The sequence below is a fragment of the Podarcis gaigeae genome, assembly GCF_964106915.1.
Source record: "Podarcis gaigeae genome assembly, chromosome: 7".
Classification (NCBI taxonomy): Eukaryota; Metazoa; Chordata; class Lepidosauria; order Squamata; family Lacertidae; genus Podarcis; species Podarcis gaigeae.
In genome coordinates this window covers 88474379-88495514 of record NC_139683.1, presented here as the reverse complement: position 1 = coordinate 88495514, position 21136 = coordinate 88474379, and the positions used below count along the sequence as shown (strand labels likewise).

General features: G+C 43.5%; 1 protein-coding gene across 1 annotated transcript in view; it reads right to left on the bottom strand.

Annotated features, from left to right (window-relative positions):
• SORCS2 (sortilin related VPS10 domain containing receptor 2) overlaps nt 1–21136 on the bottom strand; it is a 127895-nt gene that overhangs the window by 64313 nt on the left and 42446 nt on the right. The window contains exons 4-5 of the mRNA XM_083748570.1: nt 4761–4925; nt 4146–4219 (exon numbers count right to left, since the gene is read on the bottom strand). Of these exons, the coding sequence (XP_083604696.1) occupies nt 4146–4219; nt 4761–4925 (239 nt within the window). The remainder of the gene's footprint in view (nt 1–4145; nt 4220–4760; nt 4926–21136) is intronic.

The following is a 21136-nucleotide window of genomic DNA, read 5'->3' as shown; positions in this document are numbered from 1 at the left end:
AAAGGGGGTGGTTGGGTGTGGGGGACTCCCTGGTCCTGAACAGGTAACTGTGACCCTGAAAGGCCAGGTCTGCAGCCTTGGAGTCATTTTGGACTCACAGCTGTCCATGGAGACACAGGTCAATTCTGTGTCCAGGGCAGCTGTCTACCAGCTCCATCTGGTACGCAGGCTGAGACCCTACCTGCCCGTGGACTGTCTGGCCAGAGTGGTGCATGCTCTGGTTATCTCCTGCTTGGACTACTACAATGTGCTCTACGTGGGGCTACCTTTGAAGGTGACCCGGAAACTGCAATTAATCCAGAATGCGGCAGCTAGACTGGTGACTGGGAGTGGCTGCCAGGACCACATAACATTGGTCCTAAAGGATCTTCACTGGTCCCAGTACATTTCCGAGCACAATTCGAAGTGTTGGTGCTGACCTTTAAAGCCCTAAATGGCCTCAGCCCAGTATACCTGAAGGACTGTCTCCATCCCCCACGCTCAGCCCGGTCAACTGAGGTCCTCCTCAGTCTTCTGCAGGTTCCCTCACTGTGAGAAGAGAAGTTACAGGGAACCAGGCAGAGGGCCTTCTCAGTAGTGGTGTCCTCCCTGTGGAATGTTCTCCCTTCAGATGTCAAGGAGATAAAAAAACTACACAAACTACACAACTTTTAGAAGACATCTGAAGGCAGCCCTGTATTGGGAGGTTTTCAGTGTTTGATGTTTTATTGTGTTTTTATATATGCTATAAGCCACCCAGAGTGGTGGGTATGATGATGATGATGATATATCCTCACAGCTAATAATTTCAAGCTTGCCAATTACTATTTATCACCAAGTTTTCTAATGAGTTCTATTTCAGCAGCGGGTTTTGTTGTTGTTCTCTCACATTTAACATATATTGAACTTTACATAATGAGCTAATAGACATTTGGATTTGCAAGAGTAGTTACTCTACCTCAGTGATCATACACTAGGGGTGTCAGGGACTGGCTGGAGGCACCAGCCCTGTCGATGATCCTGCCTGCCTGACAGCCCTGATAAGGGGTGGGGGGCCATTTTCGGGCCCAGGGCCACACTCCCTTCTCAACAACCTTCTGAGACCCATATGGAAGCAAAAATGGGTGGAGCAACAAATGTAGTCAGCTAGGGTTTTTTCTGCAAATTAATTTTTATTCCTATTCAAATTTATAACACATCAAAACCAAATTAAAATAAATTTAATACAGTTTTTTCAAAACTGGTTCCCCACTCTTTCACATATAGTGTATTCCAATTCATCCCTTTTACATGCTGCTTATTTTACAAATTTATCACCAATTAACATCCATTTTTTAAGCAAATTCTTCATCCCTCAGCTGTACCTTTACCAACTCCTGCATAAAAATAAAACAAAACTATATCAAATAACAACAAGTGAGGTTATAGTAGTTTAAATCTTTCGTCTTTCCAACTTGCATGTAGTTTCATTTTCTTCCAATCTCTGCACAGATCCTTCCAATGAAGACTCATCCTTAAACCAGATTCTTTCCTTTTAATGTTCAGTATTTGCTCCAACCTTTCAAGGCCATTAGTTACATTCCTTTGGAGATAAAGCTTTTACCACCAACCCTTTGTGTTAGGAAGGAGATGTGCCATATTACCATATTTCCTGGAGAATTCCAACCATAAAAGACTTGGCCGCCACCTTTTTGTCTGAGGGCAAATGTATCTTGCCCCTTACAGTTCCAAATGAACCACTACACCAATATATTCACTTATTCAGGCCGACTTACTATTTACTTTAATTCCTCATGGCTATTCCTTGATCATAGTGATCAGTTCCAGTCTTTCCAACATAAATTCAAATTTTGTTCTGAGGTCTTTTGTCAAGATGATCCACTGCAAATTCGGCCAGTCTCAAAGTCACCAAGCACAACTCAGGCAATCTCTTTTCCTCCATTTCTCTAATGGAGAAATTATATGCCATTGTTATTTGCTTTGCTTTCACATTCCAAGCACTTTCCTCACTTTTTAATCCTCATTTTGTTGGGGGAGGCAGTAAAATAAAGCCTTGGCAATTTCCAAGTAAAACATCAAAAAATCTGCCCCACTGCCTCTAATTCCAGTTAACAGCAGGAGTTGTCCTTTCAAGTCATTGAAATTTCAAATAAATACCTTCATAGTCCCAATCCTCTGAGCCGGCAGCTGATTTGCTTGTGGCATCCCTTCAATATGTTGCCCAGAGAGCGCCTTTTAAACTTCTATTCAAGTTAGCCAAAACTCGAAGACGAGCTCTACCACGCACTGAGGCAGACAATGGAGAAGCTCTCACCCAGCACTTCCCCCTGCCTGCCCCCGCAGGGAGAAACCTGGGCGCCACAGGCACCTGCAGGCATCTTAGTCTCCCCAATTCCTACTGAGGAGGTTCAGGGGCCTTTATGGCGTCCTTACCCTCCTCCTTTTTGTCCAAGCCTCTCTTCAGCCCTGGAGGACTGGAAAGATCCGTCGTCATCAGTTGAGGCAGAAGTGGAAACCAGTTGGTTTCTACACACACCAGTACACTGCTCTCCATCCTACATCCGGACAAGCAAGAAGCATCATCAGAGTTCGTTCCAGCCAGGCAAAACCACTCAGGGTGGAAAGAAGGGCCCGTGACGGGGCAGGGGGAGAGTCTCAAGGGCCAAACAGAGAAGTCAAGAGGGTTCTTGGGCCTGAGCATCCCCACTTCTGCCATATACCAAAAGCTTTTTGCCTTAGGGCACATGTGATAGAAGTCTCACTTATTTATTTTTTAACAAAGCCAGTAGTGGTCACCTCCAACTTTGCACACAATATTATTTTCCCCAAGTGACCTGTGCCCTGATATATGTTTTTGTGTGTTCTATACTTCCCACATTCATTTTTCATAAATTAATTTGCTATATGAATCCTCCTTACAAGAATGGTAGTTTGATTGGGTTTTGTCACATAAAACTTAAAAGTAGTGCTATGTGATCTGATGGTGAATTTGGGATGACCCAATGCAAAGATCCTGAGGATCCATGTGGATCCGTGCTTTGTAACCACGTTTTAAGTGGGGAGGGAAGGAAAAACACAGAAGGGACAAGGAGAACGAGAGGGGTGTGCAGAGAAGCAGCTGGCTAAGAATGCAGGAGAGGGATTTAACGGGAGGGAAGAAAGGAAGACAAAAGTTTTCCCCCACCCAGCCACCCAAGCCAGCCCCCCCCTCTCTACCACCTGCATGTTTTCCAGCTGCCTGCGAGTCCCTAAAATGCTTCCCTGGACGCAGCAGCACCGGAGCACGGAGAGGAATTACAAGGAAGGATGCGATCCTTTCCTTTCCCCTCTGCTTGCCTGGAGGGGAGGGGTTGCCTGGAGGGGAGGGGATTTGCCTGCTCTTTGTTCCGTTTGTGCAAACAGCAACCGAAACAGAAGAGGGTGGGCAGTAAGACCCTGAGGCAGAATGCAGGAAAGCAACAGCTTCCTCTCTCACAAAGCTCCCTCCTCCCTGACGCACGCGATTGGATTTTTGCCTGATTTTTGCCCCTGCGCTCGGGCCAGTCGGCTCCAGGGACCACACATTCGCTCAATAACACGCACAGACATTTCCCCTTACTTTTTAGGAGAAAAAATCTGCGTGTTATAGAGAGAAAAGTACGGTATATAAAATATAAGTATATTATCTATTATCTAGTGTTTAGTGGAGCTGAGGAAGTTTCTCAGTTACCTTTGACACAGGGCTCAGATTTGCAGGCGCAAAATTTTCTGCTTTGTTGCAATGAATTGGAAAGCATTTGGAATATGCGTGCTCTTTGTCTAAATCAGAGCTCACCTGCTGCTACCAAATCAATGGATGAGGGTGACACCATTGAAGAGTGGGCCACTGAAGAAGCAGAACTAGTTGTATCTATTTGTTCTACCATGTCTACAGAAACCACAGGTCACTCAATTGTATTAGCTTTCCAGAAGTTGCTGGACTGCCAGTTCCCTGAATCCTTGAACACTGGCCATGCTGGCTGGGGCTAATGGGAGCTGGAGTCCAATAGTATGGAGGGCCAAGGATTCCCAGGCCCTGGAGTAGTGTATTCCTTCATCCAAGGATAATTTTCATCAAACCACACTAACAAACCAACAAAAGATCTGCCTTAACTCTAATTTCTGGAGACCAACATTATGTTTCTTACCAAAATATATGGTCTTTTGACACGTGATCCTGCAGGAGTGTCCATTTTGTCCCCAAGTCAAGGGATGCATAAAGCTTGAAATATAATAAAAGCAGAACATGTTAGTACAGTTTTTATTTAATCCTTCTTACAAAGTACAATAAGCACAGGCAAATGAATTTTCAAGGCTGGAAGTAATATGCGAGCGAGCTGTTCAGGTGATCAAATTACTGGCTGCCATCCCTTAGTTCATTTCAATTTGTTTAAATATCAACAAAACATGACCAAACAGGAAGCAACATTCAGATTCATATAAATAATCATAGCATAACAGAATGGTTCACACATGTACATTCATCGTCTTGACTTTCATATACCTAATATCACTTCCTTAGTGGCTGGTGTCATCTCAAACCCAATGCTGTTCAATGGACTCTGTTCAGTTATTCAGCTGTGAAACACTAACTGCTGAAGATTAGTATGATATGGATGTGTGTAGGGTACAGCCTACACTGAATGACCTGAATAATAATTTTCCATTGCTAAATAATGTCAACCTTATCTGAATACTATTCCTCTAAAGTGGTTAGAACTTATTTTGGTATAAATGTCAAAATACCGCTTGACCCTTCTTACCTGCCCCTCCTTGGTGTAGGCAAGCACTTTATCCTCCTGCTTTGGATGAAAAATCAGGGTTTCCACAAAGAAATTAATAGGCTGCTTTTGAAAAGTTGCTCCTTCATCTGTGCTAATAAAAAGACTCTGATCCAGGTCATTATGGGAAGAACTTACAAGAATTATCTACAAAAGAAAAGAACAGCAGATTAGCCAGACTCTTGTACTACCTACAGGAATCTTTTTAATCTTATTAAAAGCCAAAGAAATGTAGGAGCAGAAAATAGGTACAGATGTACTGAGCTGATTCAGCTCAACCTTCCTTCCAACTGGTCCAGAAACCAAAAGAGGAACTATATCAGCCATTTAATGCTAATCCCTTTAGGACACGTCATATAAACTACAATTATAACCATTGGTTTTATGCCACTTCAACTCCCTTCGGCTTTTCCTAAAAACAACAACCTAGGATTTGTAGGATGATGATGTAGGAATTCTGTATTTAGGATCCCCTATGCTACTTCTCCATAGAACTACAATTCCCAGGATCCCCTGAAGACGAGAAGGGACTTTTATAGCACAATTGTATAAATGTTAACACAAAAGAAAGTTCCATTTTGTTCTACGGTGCTTATTCCCTAGTGGGGTTGCAGTCTAGAACCAGAATTATCCTCGTGCTTTATCAGTGATCATATCGCAACTGGCACAAGATGTTTGGAAGGAGGCAGCAAAATACGGGGGACAAGGACTGCAGCTGGAAGGAGGAGGGGATAATAAAATGTTGGAAACAACTAATCTTCCAAATACTACCATTAATGCTGCAAAGCTGCTTCTAAAGCCAGTATTTTCCTTACTGAGCGATACAATACATTTTAAAATGACAATTCTTTGCCCATGTGCTCATAATCTTAAAAATGTCAACATGTACATGGTAAATCTCTAGCGGTGGTGAGAGTCAGCAGTCAATTATTTGTCTAGATCACAATTCGCTGCAAACTGCATAAAGAAACTAACTGAATTCTGTAAGAGGAATTGTCTCATGCAGGCATCCTGTTGGAGGCACACTGCAGTACCTTTCACGGTTCTCACTGGCAGACCTATTCAGGCATTTATAATTTTCATGTGCTAACAGCCAAGCAGCAATGTCCTGGGGGGCCCTGAAGCAGGGGAGGCCCCTTATGTCTAGCCTTCATCCTCAAACCCATAGAGTGCTGTAAAAGGTGACCTGCCAGCAGGGCTGGGGCTTGGCAGCTCAGCCAGCCTGCTCCTCCTCACCTGCCAGTTTGCACACAACCCAAATGACGATCCACTCCAGATTTTGCTTGGAACTAGACTGTATCCACTAACTGCAGATCCAGAATTAGCTGTTTTCAACTCAAGAGTAACAGCGTCACTCACTGTCCACAAGTGACATTTCAGAGGAGACTGAAAGGCTGTTGTACCATGGATTATGAAATAACACAGTGAAACACAGTGAGGTGAACAAATTAGTTCAAGATACATTCTGTGTGTAAGCAAAACCACTGAAGACTCCCCCCCTCCTCATAGAGCCAAAGGTCAGATTATCACATTATTGTGCGGTGTGGCTGCTGCTGAAAAACCCCTGCAGGTTTGCGGAGCTGCAGGCAACATACGTAGCAAAATAACCATACTTGTTTGAGGGGAGGGAGCCAGGGCTGCAACCCCTATGGCTGAATGCATGAGCTTAGAGATGCCCCAAGTGGTTCTCTGGCATGTGGACTGTGGGTCCAAACAGATGTGATGTAAGCATGCAAATGCACACAGCAGCTGTTGTTTATTTTAGCAATAGCAAGCTGCAGGGACATTCAATCAGGATTGGGACTGCAGCACACAGAGAGGGGGGACAGGTTAACCATTTCACACACGCAACAGTCCCAACATGCTTGCCTCCTGGAGCTAATACAGGAGTAGGCAACCTAAGGCCCATGGGCCACAAGCAGCCCATGGGGGTCGTTTAACCAACCCACGAGCAGCCCCCAAACCAAGCCACCCGCTTGGCAAGTCCCCACGTGCTGCACTAAACCTGCATGGCATGGGGACTCGCTTCTGTGGCGCTAGAAATTGCATCTGCGCAGACGCAGACACCGGAAATTGTGGGTGTGTGCACACGCAATGCAGCCCACGGAGGGATCTTTGCTGGAGTGAACCAGCCCAGGCGAGGTAAACCTTGCTGCCCCTGAGCTAATAGAAGCTACTGGAGGAAGGGTTTTTGGCAGGACTGCAGAGGGAGGTAAGAGTTAACTCCATTATCACAAAGCTGAGGTTCCAATTCCTCTTGAGGCCGCAGAAAGAGAGAGCTGTTATTGTTATAAGAAAAAATCAGGCATGTTAAATGCGTTCGTACATTCAACATCATGCCTTTTCGGTCAGATGTTATGAATGTTAAGCGCTACATACAGCAAGGGGCCAAGAGCATGGCAAAGAAGCGTTTTGCTGCCATTCATGCTGCAGCAATAAGAGCAACAATGAAATCAGACCAGAGTCGGCTAGTGCTACAACTTCAGGATACCTGCAATGGATACTATGAAAATACCTAGTGTTCATTTTCAGGGCTTACCTTGAGCCTGAACTACAATATTAAGAGGAAAAGACTAAAATTGATTTTGGACTTAAATAGGAGATCAACTTGGGAGGGGGTGGAATCCTAATATGAATTACCATAACTAGCTCACTATCGGGCAATTTGCCATTTCTCAATTTCCTTTCATTATTTGTAAAATTAGAATATTGCATTATCTCTAAAGTTTAAGATTGTAAAACACTGTGCAAATTACACATGATCCAACACGATTCATAACAACACAACTGTGGTGTTCTGTTCCAAATTGATGTGCTGCACAGAGGGATCCTCAGTTTGTGTGCTTCCATCAGCCTCTGATAGTGGGAGAAAAGATTTCCAGAAGCAGCAAAGAACAGAGTAAACTGGGCTCACTCTAGAAGACAATTACAGTGGTACCTTGGTTCTCAATCGTAATCTGTTCTGGAAGTCCATTTGACTTCCAAAACGTTTGAAAACCAAGGCGCGGCTTCTGATTGGCTGCAGGAGTTTCCTGCACTCAAGCATAAGCCACATCGGACATTCAGCTTCGAAAAAACATTCGAAAACCAGAACTCTTACTTCTGGGTTTTTGGCGTTTGGGAGCCAATTTGTTCGTCAACTAGGCCATTCAAGAACCAAGATTCCACTGTAATTATTCACTGAGTTCATTTTCTATCCCACCAATTCCCAAGAGTTGCAGCCTAGTAACAACAGTTTAGGAGGGAAATATAATGAAAGCAGAATGCTCAATTAACAAGCAAATCATGCAGAAATTAAATTATACCCCATGTCTGCTCAACACAGGCTTAAATAGAAAGACTATAAGCACTGCCTGGTAGTATTCAGACTGCATGCATTCCAGTGCTCTACTCCATGTGGGAGTGGACTGAGCCCCGCAAAGAAGAAGCTATGCTACAGGGTGAGTCCTTTAAAAGAGGCTCTGTGGATACAGAGTATACATGTTCCACGGGGCCTCTTTTAAAAGACTCACCTGTACATTTAGAAGCTATACAAAAGTGGAACTGGCAACCAAGCACAGGAGCCAACTCCTAGGGGCTGAGTAGTCTTTAGCCCACCGCAAAAAAATATTTGAGGGGCCACCCCCCCCAAAAAAAGTTGATGGGCATTGCCATTCAAATAGTGTGTGTGTGCCACATCATGTGATTGATTATGCAGGGCGGGGCTTACCTGGGCCTATTATTCAAGTTGGCACCCCTGCAACCAAGCAACTCCTAACTATTCTGACATGTGGGCCACTGCTCCTGGAAAAACCAATCACAGATAAATTTCCAGAGCCTCATTGACAGTCTGTAGTCTGGCGGCAAAGCCAGAGAAGTTCTTTGATGCTTTACATCTCTTTCCAATGAAATGTCCATGTCCCACCAAAAGAAATGTGCATGAAATGAAAATGCGGCATATCAAAACATGAAGAAGGAAATCCATAATGTTTAGAGATTCCTGTCCACAACCTTTTGACACACCAAAAACATTCCAACCTTGCTTGCACCTATACAACAAACCGCCAAGGACATTTGTAATACAACAGAAAGAGGAGTAACTTGTCAGATTTGTAATAATATAAAATTCTCCTCCTGCTAACCAGGTTTCTGGGATAAGAAATGTACCAATATACAGTGGCATTCTGCTCTTCATATATTAGTAGCCAGTTTTTTCTTTCAGATTTCTCCATGTGATTGTGTAAGTGGGTAACAGGTACATGGAGAAAGTCTAGGGTGAGTCAGGGTTCATTCACACTTCCGCTTGTCTTGTGCCAAATGATTTTGTCTTTGCCCTATCGCTTTCCCCTGGAAAACCTGTTCTTTAGTGCTAAATCGGAACAAACAGCAATCTGAGACAAACCTGGTTGCCATTTGTTCTGATTCAGCATTAAACCATGGATTTCCCCAGGGGAAAGCAGCAGGCAAATCGGAGGTGGGATGAGTCTGTACATGCAGCCCTCATCCCTGCCACACTCACTTCAGCCATTGTGATCACAGAAATGGCTGTTGACTTCCTGCATACACATCCAGTGTACACTAGTCTCTCTACATGGCAGTGCACCCGTGTATATAATCGTACGGAGGAGTCTGTTCACTCCATTACTCATTAAAAACATGAATTTAGGTAAATTGATCTCAGTTGACATATGCTATTCTATGTGCTACCTGGAGATGGCAGCATTAAATTTCCCTCTGTATTGTTCTAGCCTCTATCCCATACTATTATGCAATTTCACATTCCAGAAGTACTCTGCGGTGGTTTTCAATAACTACGTGAAAGAAATATCTTGCAACTGCTGTTAATTTGGGAGCGTTACCAAATTATGAGCTTATTTTTGTACTCTGTCAGCATATGTTCTGTGTAGCAGGTGGTATGTAGAAATGTCTTAATATAAAAAACCATAAAACATAATGCAACAGAATTTATACCTTCTAGTTTTTGGCTACTGGAAAATTCACACTGTGTGCATATTAATTTTGTGTGCCTCCTTGGATAAGATGCTGCAGGTATGATTCCATGTGAACAGTATTCATCTATACCAGGCGTCAAACTCCCGATAGACTGCGATCTACTCACAGTATAAAAAAACTGGCAGTGATCTACTCAAAGTTGTGGAGCTTTTTTTTAGAAAGCCAAAGTTGGTGGGGTTTTTTTTTTTTTTTGTTTTTTTTGTTTTTTTTTTTTGCTTTTTTGTAAGGAGATCGCTGAGGAGCCAGCGGTCAACCAGGATCTACCAGGAACACCATGCGATGTACCAGTAGATCATGAACTACCTGTTGGACATGCCTGATCTATGCCAAAATGACTAAAAGTTTTGTCTGTTTGCCTCATACCATTAGTGGGTGTGGGAGTAGGAAACCCAGCTGTGAGAAGGAAGGGGGCAGAAGAGAACAAAGCAAAGAGCCGCCATCCACACCTGCTCCACCAAATGGGACTGGCCTCCGCATCCCCTCACCATGGACATCGCAAATCAAGGGCCCCCTCCCTTGCACAATGCACAATTCAAGGACCAGACATGCCTTATGGGGAGGGGGAGCTGACTGGAACCAGAACAAAGAATCCATTGTGAGGTCTGCATTTTAGAAGAATGCAAGCAACTGGGACAAGAAAATGTTAGGAGGAAGCAATTACTTATTTTATAGTTCCCCAAACAAGTCATGCCAGATGAATCTCATGTCTCTTTTTGATAAGAGTTACAAGCTTGGTAGAACAAGCTGGGGAACGATGTGGATGTAATGTACTTTTGTACATAGAGATGTCAGAAATGAATGAGGCAATGGGTGCTTCCGGAATACACCCAAAATGATTTTTTTTAAAAAAGTAACATGGCATTATTGTTGGTTTTATCTGATCTCCCACTGTTCACGCTCCTATACATATGTTTAAAAGCAGCAAAGTACAGCTTCTTTACTGATTAGGAATTTTTAAAAGTTCTAGACAAAAGAGAAAAAAATCATTTCCCCACATAGTAACATATTTCTGTCTCAAACAAAGCCACACAGCCAAAGTCTAATGAGCAGTATAAGGTAAAGGGACCCCTGACCATTAGGTCCAGTCGTGGCCGACTCTGGGGTTGTGGCGCTCATCTCGCTTTACAGGCCGAGGGAGCCGGTGCACAGCTTCCGGGTCATGTGGCCAGCAAGACTAAGCCGTTTCTGGTGAAACCAGAGCAGCGCACGGAAACACCGTATAGTATATACAGTATAAGGTAAAGGTAAAGGTACCCCTGCCCGTACTGGCCAGTCTTGACAGACTCTGGGGTTGTGCGCCCATCTCACTCAAGAGGCCAGGGGCCAGCGCTGTCCGGAGACACTTCCGGGTCACGTGGCCAGCGTGACATCGCTGCTCTGGCGAGCCAGAGCCGCACACGGAAACGCCGTTTACCTTCCCGCTGGTAAGCGGTCCCTATTTATCTACTTGCACCCGGATACCTGAAGAAGTATCTGAAGAAGTGTGCATGCACACGAAAGCTCATACCAAGAACTGACTTAGTTGGTCTTTAAGGTGCTACTGGAAGGAATTTTTTTTATTTATAAGAGTAATTTGCTTGCCTTCATGTAACCTCAGACAGATTCGATTAGACACTTCCGGGTGTTACTTTGTGTGTGAAAACATCACATTCAAACTCATTGATTTAAATGTTGGCACTTAGTTTTGATTTGAAATCAATGGGACTTAAAAGTGCTTAACTTTGGCTGGATTGTGGCCAAAGTAATCACTGTAATTAGCAATGCTTATGGCAGCCTCTAAGTAATAGCCCCGGGTGCATGTGCCACTGTGGCATCGAACATCATTTCTGTAAAGAGAAGAAGATGACAACAGGGTAGGAAGGTCACGGCTGGTCTACAAAATTACGACTGATCAAAGTGCCCCAGGCACATCATGTCATGACAACTCACATCAGTTGTTCGTTCATTTGTTCATAGAAAGCAGTCAGTGAAAACAATAATGCAAAAATTCAGAAGGTAAGAAAAAGAATGTAGGTTACATTGTCACATTTGGTAGCTTCCTTTTCATACAAAATACATGGAGATGGATGCTAGAAAAATCTTTATGCAGTTGTACCTCGGGTTACAAACACCTTGTGTTACAGACACTTCAGGTTACAGACTCCGCTAACCCAGAAGTAGTACCTCAGGTTAAGAACTTTACCTCAGGATGAGAACAGAAATTGTGCAGTGGCAGCGGGAGACCCCATTAGCTAAAGTGGTAGCTCAGGTTAAGAACGGTTTCAGGTTAAGAACGGACCTCTGGAACGAATTAAGTTCGTAACCAGAGGTACCACTGTAGTTAACAGAAGAGTAAGAAGCAAGCTTATTTATATCGGAAAAAAGAAGAAGTATCACAAATAAGCTTAATAAAAGAGCATCTTCAAAAATTATGCTGAAACCATGCTTACAAAATGGGCCCAATGCAAAGTGCTGCTTTCAACCTTTAAAGGCTTAAACCAGGGGTAGGCAACCTAAGGCCTGGGGACCCGGATGCGGCCCAATCGCCTTCTCAATCCGGCCCACGGATGGTCCAGAATTCAGCATGTTTTTACATGAGTAGATTGTGTGCTTTTATTTAAAATGCATCTCTGGGTCATTTGTGGGGCATAGATCCTCAAGGTTCTAGGGAAGAAAACAAAGTAGATCCTACAAGTCTGACACCTGCCCATCACTGCAGACAAAACTCGGCTGGAATAGTCTGTCTTGGTACAAAGAAGGTTCTCACTAGGCTTGAGAAATACACTACTGCCACTCTTCCATAAGCCCTGCAAGAATTATGGCTTGTGGAGATACAACAACAAACCACCATTTTATCATAACAGCATATGGGAACATCTTCACGTTGCAACAATACGGCCATCTGCTGCCATCAATTTAATAACAGGTTCTATTATAAGGGCAAGGATAAATGTGCTTATCTATATTAGGGTGACTTCAAGTGACTGAGTGTTATACACAAAAATAGTGTTTTTTATTTAGGCATGGAAAGGGAAATTAGAGGAAACATTTTATGCAGATTCCCTTCAAAAGCTGTGCTAAAGGGAATGTGTATATTCTCATTCTCTTTTCCGGTTTTTTGTTTTTAACTCTCAGACATATACGCCCAGGGAAGTGACTGTAGCAATAACTGAGTACAGTATTGCTGAAACTGTGAGATAAATGTGACAGTTTAGTTTTCACCTCTGGAGCATCTTCCAGATAAATAGCCCAACCTGAAGATCAGCCTTTTGCTATTTTAAAAAACAGAAAACAAAAGAAATCAATTTCCCACTTGAAAGGCTGCCAGGTTGACATTTTAGAAGAATAGTTAATGAGGGAGCCCTATTAGAAGTAAATGAAAATTTCCATATTAGGTAGAATGCAATCAACTTTCTCAGTCCTATAATGCAGTAGTACAATAAACATTCTTGGTCCTATTTGCATTTACACGGTGGAAATGAATGAGGGGCATGTTACGAACATAGCATGTGGCAACTGAGAGTAAGGGGAACTGACCTTTCGGTGGCACAGGATCACTCAAGTGTGCAACAATGCTGTGACAAGATACATTGGCCAAGAAAACTGGCTACTGGAGAATGTGATTTTGAACAGGGAATTGCAGGGAACTGCACTGCTCCTCAGCTTCAAATCCCCCATGCCAGATGTTTCTCCACTTGCAGGGCTCCCTTGCAAACATGCACACTATGTAGGGCTGTCTTTGGGAAGTGACGCCATGCTTACTTCCCTTGAACATTTGTGGCAGCTGTGGCCATTACTGTCATAGAGGGCAGTGACCAGAGTCGGCCCACCCATGAGGCAAAGTGAGGCAACTGCCTCAGGCTGCAGGATCACAGGGGCAGCAGATCTGGCCTCCAAGGAATCCATTGCCTGCTGCCACTGCTGCAGTAACACTGATTGCTGTGGCGCACTCCTTGGAGGCCAGATCTGCCTCCTCCTCAGCAGTACCCTCCAATGCCACCTGGGTGTTTGTGGTTCGCCTTAGGTGCCAAAATATCTTGGGCTGACTTGGGCAATGACTATGCCTTGCAGAAAAAGGAAGCAGTGGGTGAGATAAAACTCTATGCAATGTCATAGGAAACAATCCCCTGGTGCTGTGGAAGTATCGTTTGGGGGTGGCCTGGTGCTTCTTTTGGGGTGCAAAGCTACAGTTCTCTAATTCATAGCAGCAGGCTGAGGTCATCAAGCACTGAAGTGCTCAACAACAATCTTTATCCCAGCAAACAATAATGCATCTTGAAGGGGAGAGGTGATTGCAAGGTACGATATGGGGTATTATAATTCACATTTTCTGGTGTAGGATCAAATAAACTATTGAGGCTATTAGTTTGGCTCTTTGTCGCATAAGGAACTGGGCACCAACTTTAGCATCACTGAAAATATGTAAGACAGTGAAAACTGCAAGATTACCACCTATCTTCCAACTACTGAGGTATAAATCTTGCAAAAAACAAAAACAAAAAACCACATACATTTAACTTTATCCAGCACCAATTGGTACCAATTCACCATTTTTAGTAGTGTGGCTCATGTACTGTAAAGACATAATGCCTGAACATGTATTGAAGATCCACTCCTATATTACCCAAAGGTCTGGAATCTTTTGTCCTGATTTTCCAGGGCCAGTCCTGGAATTACGAAAGCCATCCTGGCCTCTGAATTGATCCCAAAATGTCCCTATTTCCCCTGTTAGTGCTGCTGCTGCTGCTGCTGCCAAGCTCAGGATGAGCCGACGCTTATCAGTTGGGTGAGTTGCGCTGAGTGAGAAAAGTCCCTATTTTCAGCTGAGGAATGTTGCAGGGTTCAGTTTCCTAGCACAGGGATTCTGTTCTCGCACGCCTGGGAATACCTACAAGTGCCATTAAAATTCTATATTTTATAAAAGGGATCCTAACAGAATTATAGAATCTTAGAGCTGGAAGATACCCAAGTGTCATCTAGTCCAATCCCCCACAATGCAAGCATCTAGGCCAGGCTTCCTCAACCTTGGGCCTCCAGATGTTTTTGGCCTACAACTCCCATGATCCCTAGCTAGCAGGACCAGTGGCCAGGAATGATGGGAACTGTAGTCTCAAAACACCTGGAGGCCCAAGGTTGAGGAAGCCTGACTAGGCTAAAGCTTCCATGACAGTTGGCCATCCAACCTCTGCTTCAAAACAAACCACCAAGGAAGGAGAGTCCACAACTTCCTGAGGGAGACCGTTACTCTGTCAAGCAGCTCTTGTTTTTCCTAGTATTTAGTTGGAATCTCCTTTCTTGTAATTTGAAGCCATTGGTTTGAGTCCTACCCTCCAGAGCAGGAGAAAACAAGCTTGCTCCTTCATCCATGTGACAGCCCTTAAGATATTTCAATATGGCTATTGTATCTCTTTTCAATCTGGTCTTTTCCAGGCGAAACATACCCAGCTTCCAAAATCACTTTGGCAAATGCACATATTCAATGTCTTTGCTCTTTACTCCACTGCAATTGCACCACCGGTTTAGTTTTACAAGAAACAGATGGTTTCCTTCCATATGAAATGAAGCCCTTGCAACAACTTTACAATATACTTTTGAACAGGAGTGCCATCAGGATGTTGTGTGCCTATGTGAATTGGGATTTCTGCTGCATTCACAAAACACACAAATTTGCATGAAACTTGCATATACGTTGTTATGTGGATATTTGTGCCCTTTTGTGATGGAGGTGAAGGATGCAAAAATAAATCAAAGACCACACACAAGCAATAAGAGGTCTGACAAACAGAATATCAACGTGATGCTTTCCCCACGATAGTATTTCCAGTTACAGGTTTTTGTTTTTAATATATTCTAAAACAGTTCGAAAGCACCCCCGGGTGCAAGTAGATAAATAGGGACCGCTCACCAGCGGGAAGGTAAACGGCGTTTCCGTGTGCTGCGCTGGCTCGCCAGATGCAGCTTGTCACGCTGGCCACGTGACCCGGAAGTGTCTGCGGATAGCGCTGGCCCCTGGCCTCTTGAGTGAGATGAGCGCACAACCCTAGAGTCTGGCAAGACTGGCCCGTATGGGCAGGGGTACCTTTACCTTTAAAACATATCATCAAGTTGCCCAAATGTTTTCTTGGTTTTACTCCAACTTGAGTTCTTTACATGATTTAGAATTGACACTGGGGGAGAGTGGGGCTCGGGCAGACAGAAATTACTTTCCCTCAATGTAAACCATGTAAATAACTTAATATCTTAAAATAACCAATTTTGTCATCCTTTCTGCTTGAAATCTGGCATCCTCAAACTTACCTCTTCTATACTGCCAAGTTTCAAATTGATCCATTGAACCATTTTGAACCGTATGACCTACTTAATCACCACCACCCAGCAATTTCCCCTTCAGCCAACTCATTCTTAAACACAGGGCCATGGCTGGAAGTAACAAACATTCTGAATAATGGATTCCTCAGCTAGTTTTCTCCCCATCTAAACCCTTTCCTTGCTGGAGACAACTAGTTCCCCAGCAGCATACGGCATATAGTAAATATTACCAAAGTAATAAATCTTTGGTAAACGATTACTTTGAGAATTGGGGGGGGGGGGGAGAGAGAGAGAGAGAGACCGAGACCTTATAGATTCCACACGCACCCTCCCAAAATGTGGTTGTTTATACCAACTTTGTGTACTTATAGTGACAAAACTATGGGAGCTGGCAGGATTGCTTTATGTTCATATTAATTTCCTGACTGATGCAAGAGCTGAGGTTTTAAAAGTTACATACCCCTGAGGAGAAATCCAATTTGACTATAAAATCCTTGTCTTCCAGAGGAGTATAATATGGAATTCAGTTAAATGTTCTACTTGCTTTCCATCTACAATTGTATTAAGTCACCCATATCATGTTCCATGATACTATTTTGGAAATGTTAAGGTTTCCTTCCCCTGGATTATAAGCATTTTGAAATCCTAAGTGGCATATCATAGCTCTCAACACTCTTTGTTGTAGGATTGGAACTCCCCCTTTATCCCTCTAAAGTATTGCTTAAGTCAAAATTGCCTTTGGGGATTGATCTGAATTGAATTTGGGAATGTAAATCAGATCATCACCTTTGCTTGGCAGAGTCTTACATCTCTCCAGCTATTATAGGTTTGACAGGCAGCAGAGTCCAATTTGCTATAATTATTTGCCTTTTGAGAAATCATATTCTTTTCTCCTTCACACAAAAATGAGAATATACTGTGAATTTGGCATGGAAGAAAACGTAGGGCAACACACAAAAAGATGAACAGAGAGGAGGGCATTGTGGTCAAGATGAGAGAGTGCAATGCACAGGATATGGTACATTTGGGGGTTTATAGTTCTTTTTACAGCAAGAGATGACAACTTCTGGCCAGGAAACTTACTAGTCATAGCACTGCAGGTGTGCAGCTTTGAGAAAGACAGTGCATAACAAGCATCAGGATCAGAAACCTTCTCTACAAGACTTTTGTACTAAGTATATTCACGGCACAAAACCTCTGAAAGTGCTAACGCAGACTCACCAACTGATCTTCTGAACACATTCTGCCAGTAACGTGTTAAATTTTTCAATACTTTGGGGAAGCAGATCTTTTAGGTGCAGGGAAAAAAAGGAACTGCGGGCCTTAGCACATCATGCATTTTTAATAATCAGAAAATGTGCTTGGGGGAGAATGACCGCAGCTGACAGGCTGAACCAACAGGAGCAGCACATTTCTCACAAACCCCCTGGAAAAGAACAGTGTCTCACTTCTATAAAAAAATACAATAGATGGGCAAACCACTGGTAACAGAAAAGGACATGTCTAGCTACCGATTTCAGTGCTGCCTAGTGACCTTTCAACAACACTGACTTTCCAGCATTTTAGTTGGAAGCAAGTTCATATCCAATTTTTCACTAGTTTGGAAAATTTGGTAAAACTGAAAACTCTCATGGTGTCACACATGCCTGGCAAGATGTGGCTAAAATCACAGGCACGTCTGACATCATGGCAGTGTTCAATTTTAATGCAACCTAGGAAATTAGATTTTGAAAGGTGGTTGCATTTCATATTCATATATTGGTTTGAAAAATGAAAATAAGACAGTTTACATTAAAAAGCAAATGGAACCCAATTTCTCCCCCGTTGGTACCAGAGCTATATGGAGAAAGAACTTGAAAGAAAGCTATCACATCTCTAGCAACAATGCACAAACAGAACTGCGACCTATTTGGTATTCAAATATGTAAGACATGCTTTTTGGTAACTTCTCAGCAATGTTTTCTTACCTTGCTGAGATCAGAAAACGTCTAAGTGCTTATTCAGACATTCAAAATTTGCTCCATGCAACCTGTCCAAAGCTATCTGTGGTCACACATGGAGAATGCAATGTGTGGATCAGCCTTTCTCCAAACCTGGGACTTCTAGTCAGCTAGAAATGGATGGCAGTCAGCTAAGTTGTACTCAGAGTAGACCCAATGAAATTGATGGACATAACTTAGTCACGTTCATTCATTTCAGTTGGTCCACTTGAGTAACAGCGACAACTGCTGGGCTCTCTCCCACCCCCACCCCCCAATCTGTATATATTCACGTCAGGTTGCTTGAGCTACAGTCATGGAAGAGCCTCGTTGCACGTTATATTGCAAATTCAACTGACATCCCTGGGGACAACTGAGATGCTTCATGTGGAGCCAGGCTGGATCTTATGAACGAGTGAGTCCCTGGCTCTTAGCAATCTACTGTAAACTCAGTCAGTAATAATGATGAAAGTTAGCATTGCCATTGTGAGTGCTATCAATTTGCTTTTCGTTGCAACACGAAATTGGGGCTCGCTGTCCTGAGGTTTTTTCTAGAAGCAAGGCTCCCTGGTCAGAGCAGAAGACTAACAGAAAAGACAACCAGGCGAAAATCCATAAGCAAAGTGGGCTGTTAAGCCTTTGATCGTTTATTAGTCGTGACAAAGATTCAACCTCTCTAAAAGCAAAGAAAGGAGAACCCAAAGGGTGTTCTGCCTTTTGAAGGTTTACATTTCCCACAAAACAATAAGCAAAGCATCTGTGGCACAGAAAACGTCAAAGGTGCATCACAAAATTAGAAGGGGTTACAGCGGGTCAGACAGGTCAATATCACAATGTGTCAAACCAAACATTTTGTGAATTATAAGTCTTACACCTTTCCAGACAGAATTTGCATGAAACATTCGAAACAGTTACATTCAAATAACAACATGAGCAATCAACAAGATTGGTACATCCTATTCACTGGAAAGTCTGGGCAATCATTGCCATACACCTCCTCAGTCATCTCCATCAGGAACCATTGTGCTGGAGAAACCCTGCCAGATCCTTCCCCTGACAAGCTGCAGCCTACGTGACAACAACAACAACAATTGATACCCCGCCCATCTGGCTGGGTTTCCCCAGCCACTCTGGGCAGCTTTCAGTACATATGAAAACATTAAAAAAATTAAATGTTAAAAATTTCTCTATATAGGGCTGTCTTCAAAGGTCTTCTAAAAGTTGTGTATCTCCTTGACATCTGATGGGAGGGTCTTCCACAGGGAGGGCGCCACTGCCAAGAAGGCCCTCTGCCTGGTTCCCTTCTTGCAGTGAGGGAACCACCAGAAAACCCTCAGAGCTGGAACTCAGTGTCTGGGCTGAATGATGGGGGTGGAGATGGTCCTTCAGGTTTCCTGGGTCGAGGCTGTTTAGGGCTTTAAAGGTCAGCACCAACACTTTGAATTGTGCTTGGAAATGTACTGGGAATCTTACACTTAGGGGATTATGGCAGCAGAGGTTTCCCAGAATACAAGTGGGGGGGGGATTTTGGAGGTTTATGTTATAGAATAAATCATTTACAAAACATTCATATATACAAGTTTTCCCTAGCAAAACAAGCTTGATTAATTGCTTCAGTTTAAATAGATAGAGTGGCCCCTATCCCATGGTGCTGCTTGCTACAATTGCACAGTGGGGTGTTTCATTCATTGAAACCTGTGGCATTGCCTGCTTCTACCACAGAGTGGCCACTAGGGGCGCTGTGGTGCAACAACTTTGACAGCAGAGGTTTTGACCACTTGACACTTAAAATTTTAAAGACCTCACAGGTGTGAGTCTTTATTAGAGAAATCTGCTTAGGTTTTGGGAATCTGTTTGGGTTTTTGAGGTGTGTATGTGATGTAGTGCATTGAGGAGACATATCATTGCATTTATGCCTATGCACCGGCGACTGTGTGAGGGGAGGCAGCACATATGATGGCACTCATAGAATCATAGAATCCTAGAGTTGGAAGAGACCACAAGGGCCATCGAGTCCAACCCCCTGCCAAGCAGGAAACACCATCAGAGCACTCCTGACATATGGTTGTCAAGCCTCTGCTTAAAGACCTCCAAAGAAGGAGACTCCACCACACTCCTTGGCAGCAAATTCCACTGTCAAACAGCTCTTACTGTCAGGAAGTTCTTCCTAATGTTTAGGTGGAATCTTCTTTCTTGTAGTTTGGATCCATTGCTCCGTGTCCGCTTCTCTGGAGCAGCAGAAAACAACCTTTCTCCCTCCTCTATGTGACATCCTTTTATATATTAGAACATGGCTATCATATCACCCCTTAACCTCCTCTTCTCCAGGCTAAACATGCCCAGCTCCCTTAGCTGTTCCTCATAAGGCATCATTTCCAGGCCTTTGACCATTTTGGTTGCCCTCCTCTGGACACGTTCCAGTTTGTCAGTGTCTTTCTTGAACTGTGGTGCCCAGAACTGGACACAGTACTCCAGGTGAGGTCTGACCAGAGCAGAGTACAGTGGCACTATTACTTCCCTTGATCTAGATGCTATACTCCTATTGATGCAGCCCAGAATTGTATTGGCTTTTTTAGCTGCCGCGTCACACTGTTGGCTCATGTCAAGTTTGTGGTCAACCAAGACTCCTAGATCCTTTTCACATGTACTGCTCTCAAGCCAGGTGTCACCCATCTTGTATTTGTGCCTCTCATTTTTTTTGCCCAAGTGCAATACTTTACGTTTCTCCCTGTTAAAATTCATCTTGTTTGTTTTGGCCCAGTTCTCTAATCTGTCAAGGTCATTTTGAAGTGTGATCCTGTCCTCTGGGGTGTTAGCCACCCCTCCCAGTTTGGTGTCATCTGCAAATTTGATCAGGATGCCCTTAAGTCCATCATCCAAGTCGTTGATAAAGATGTTGAATAAGACCGGGCCCAAGACAGAACTCTGTGGCACCCCACTAGTCACTCTTCTCCAGGATGAAGAGGAACCATTGATGAGCACCCTTTGGGTTCGGTCAGTCAGCCAGTTACAAATCCACTGAGTGGTAGCATAGTCAAGACCACATTTTACCAGCTTCTTTACAAGAATATCATGGGGCACCTTGTCAAATGCCTTGCT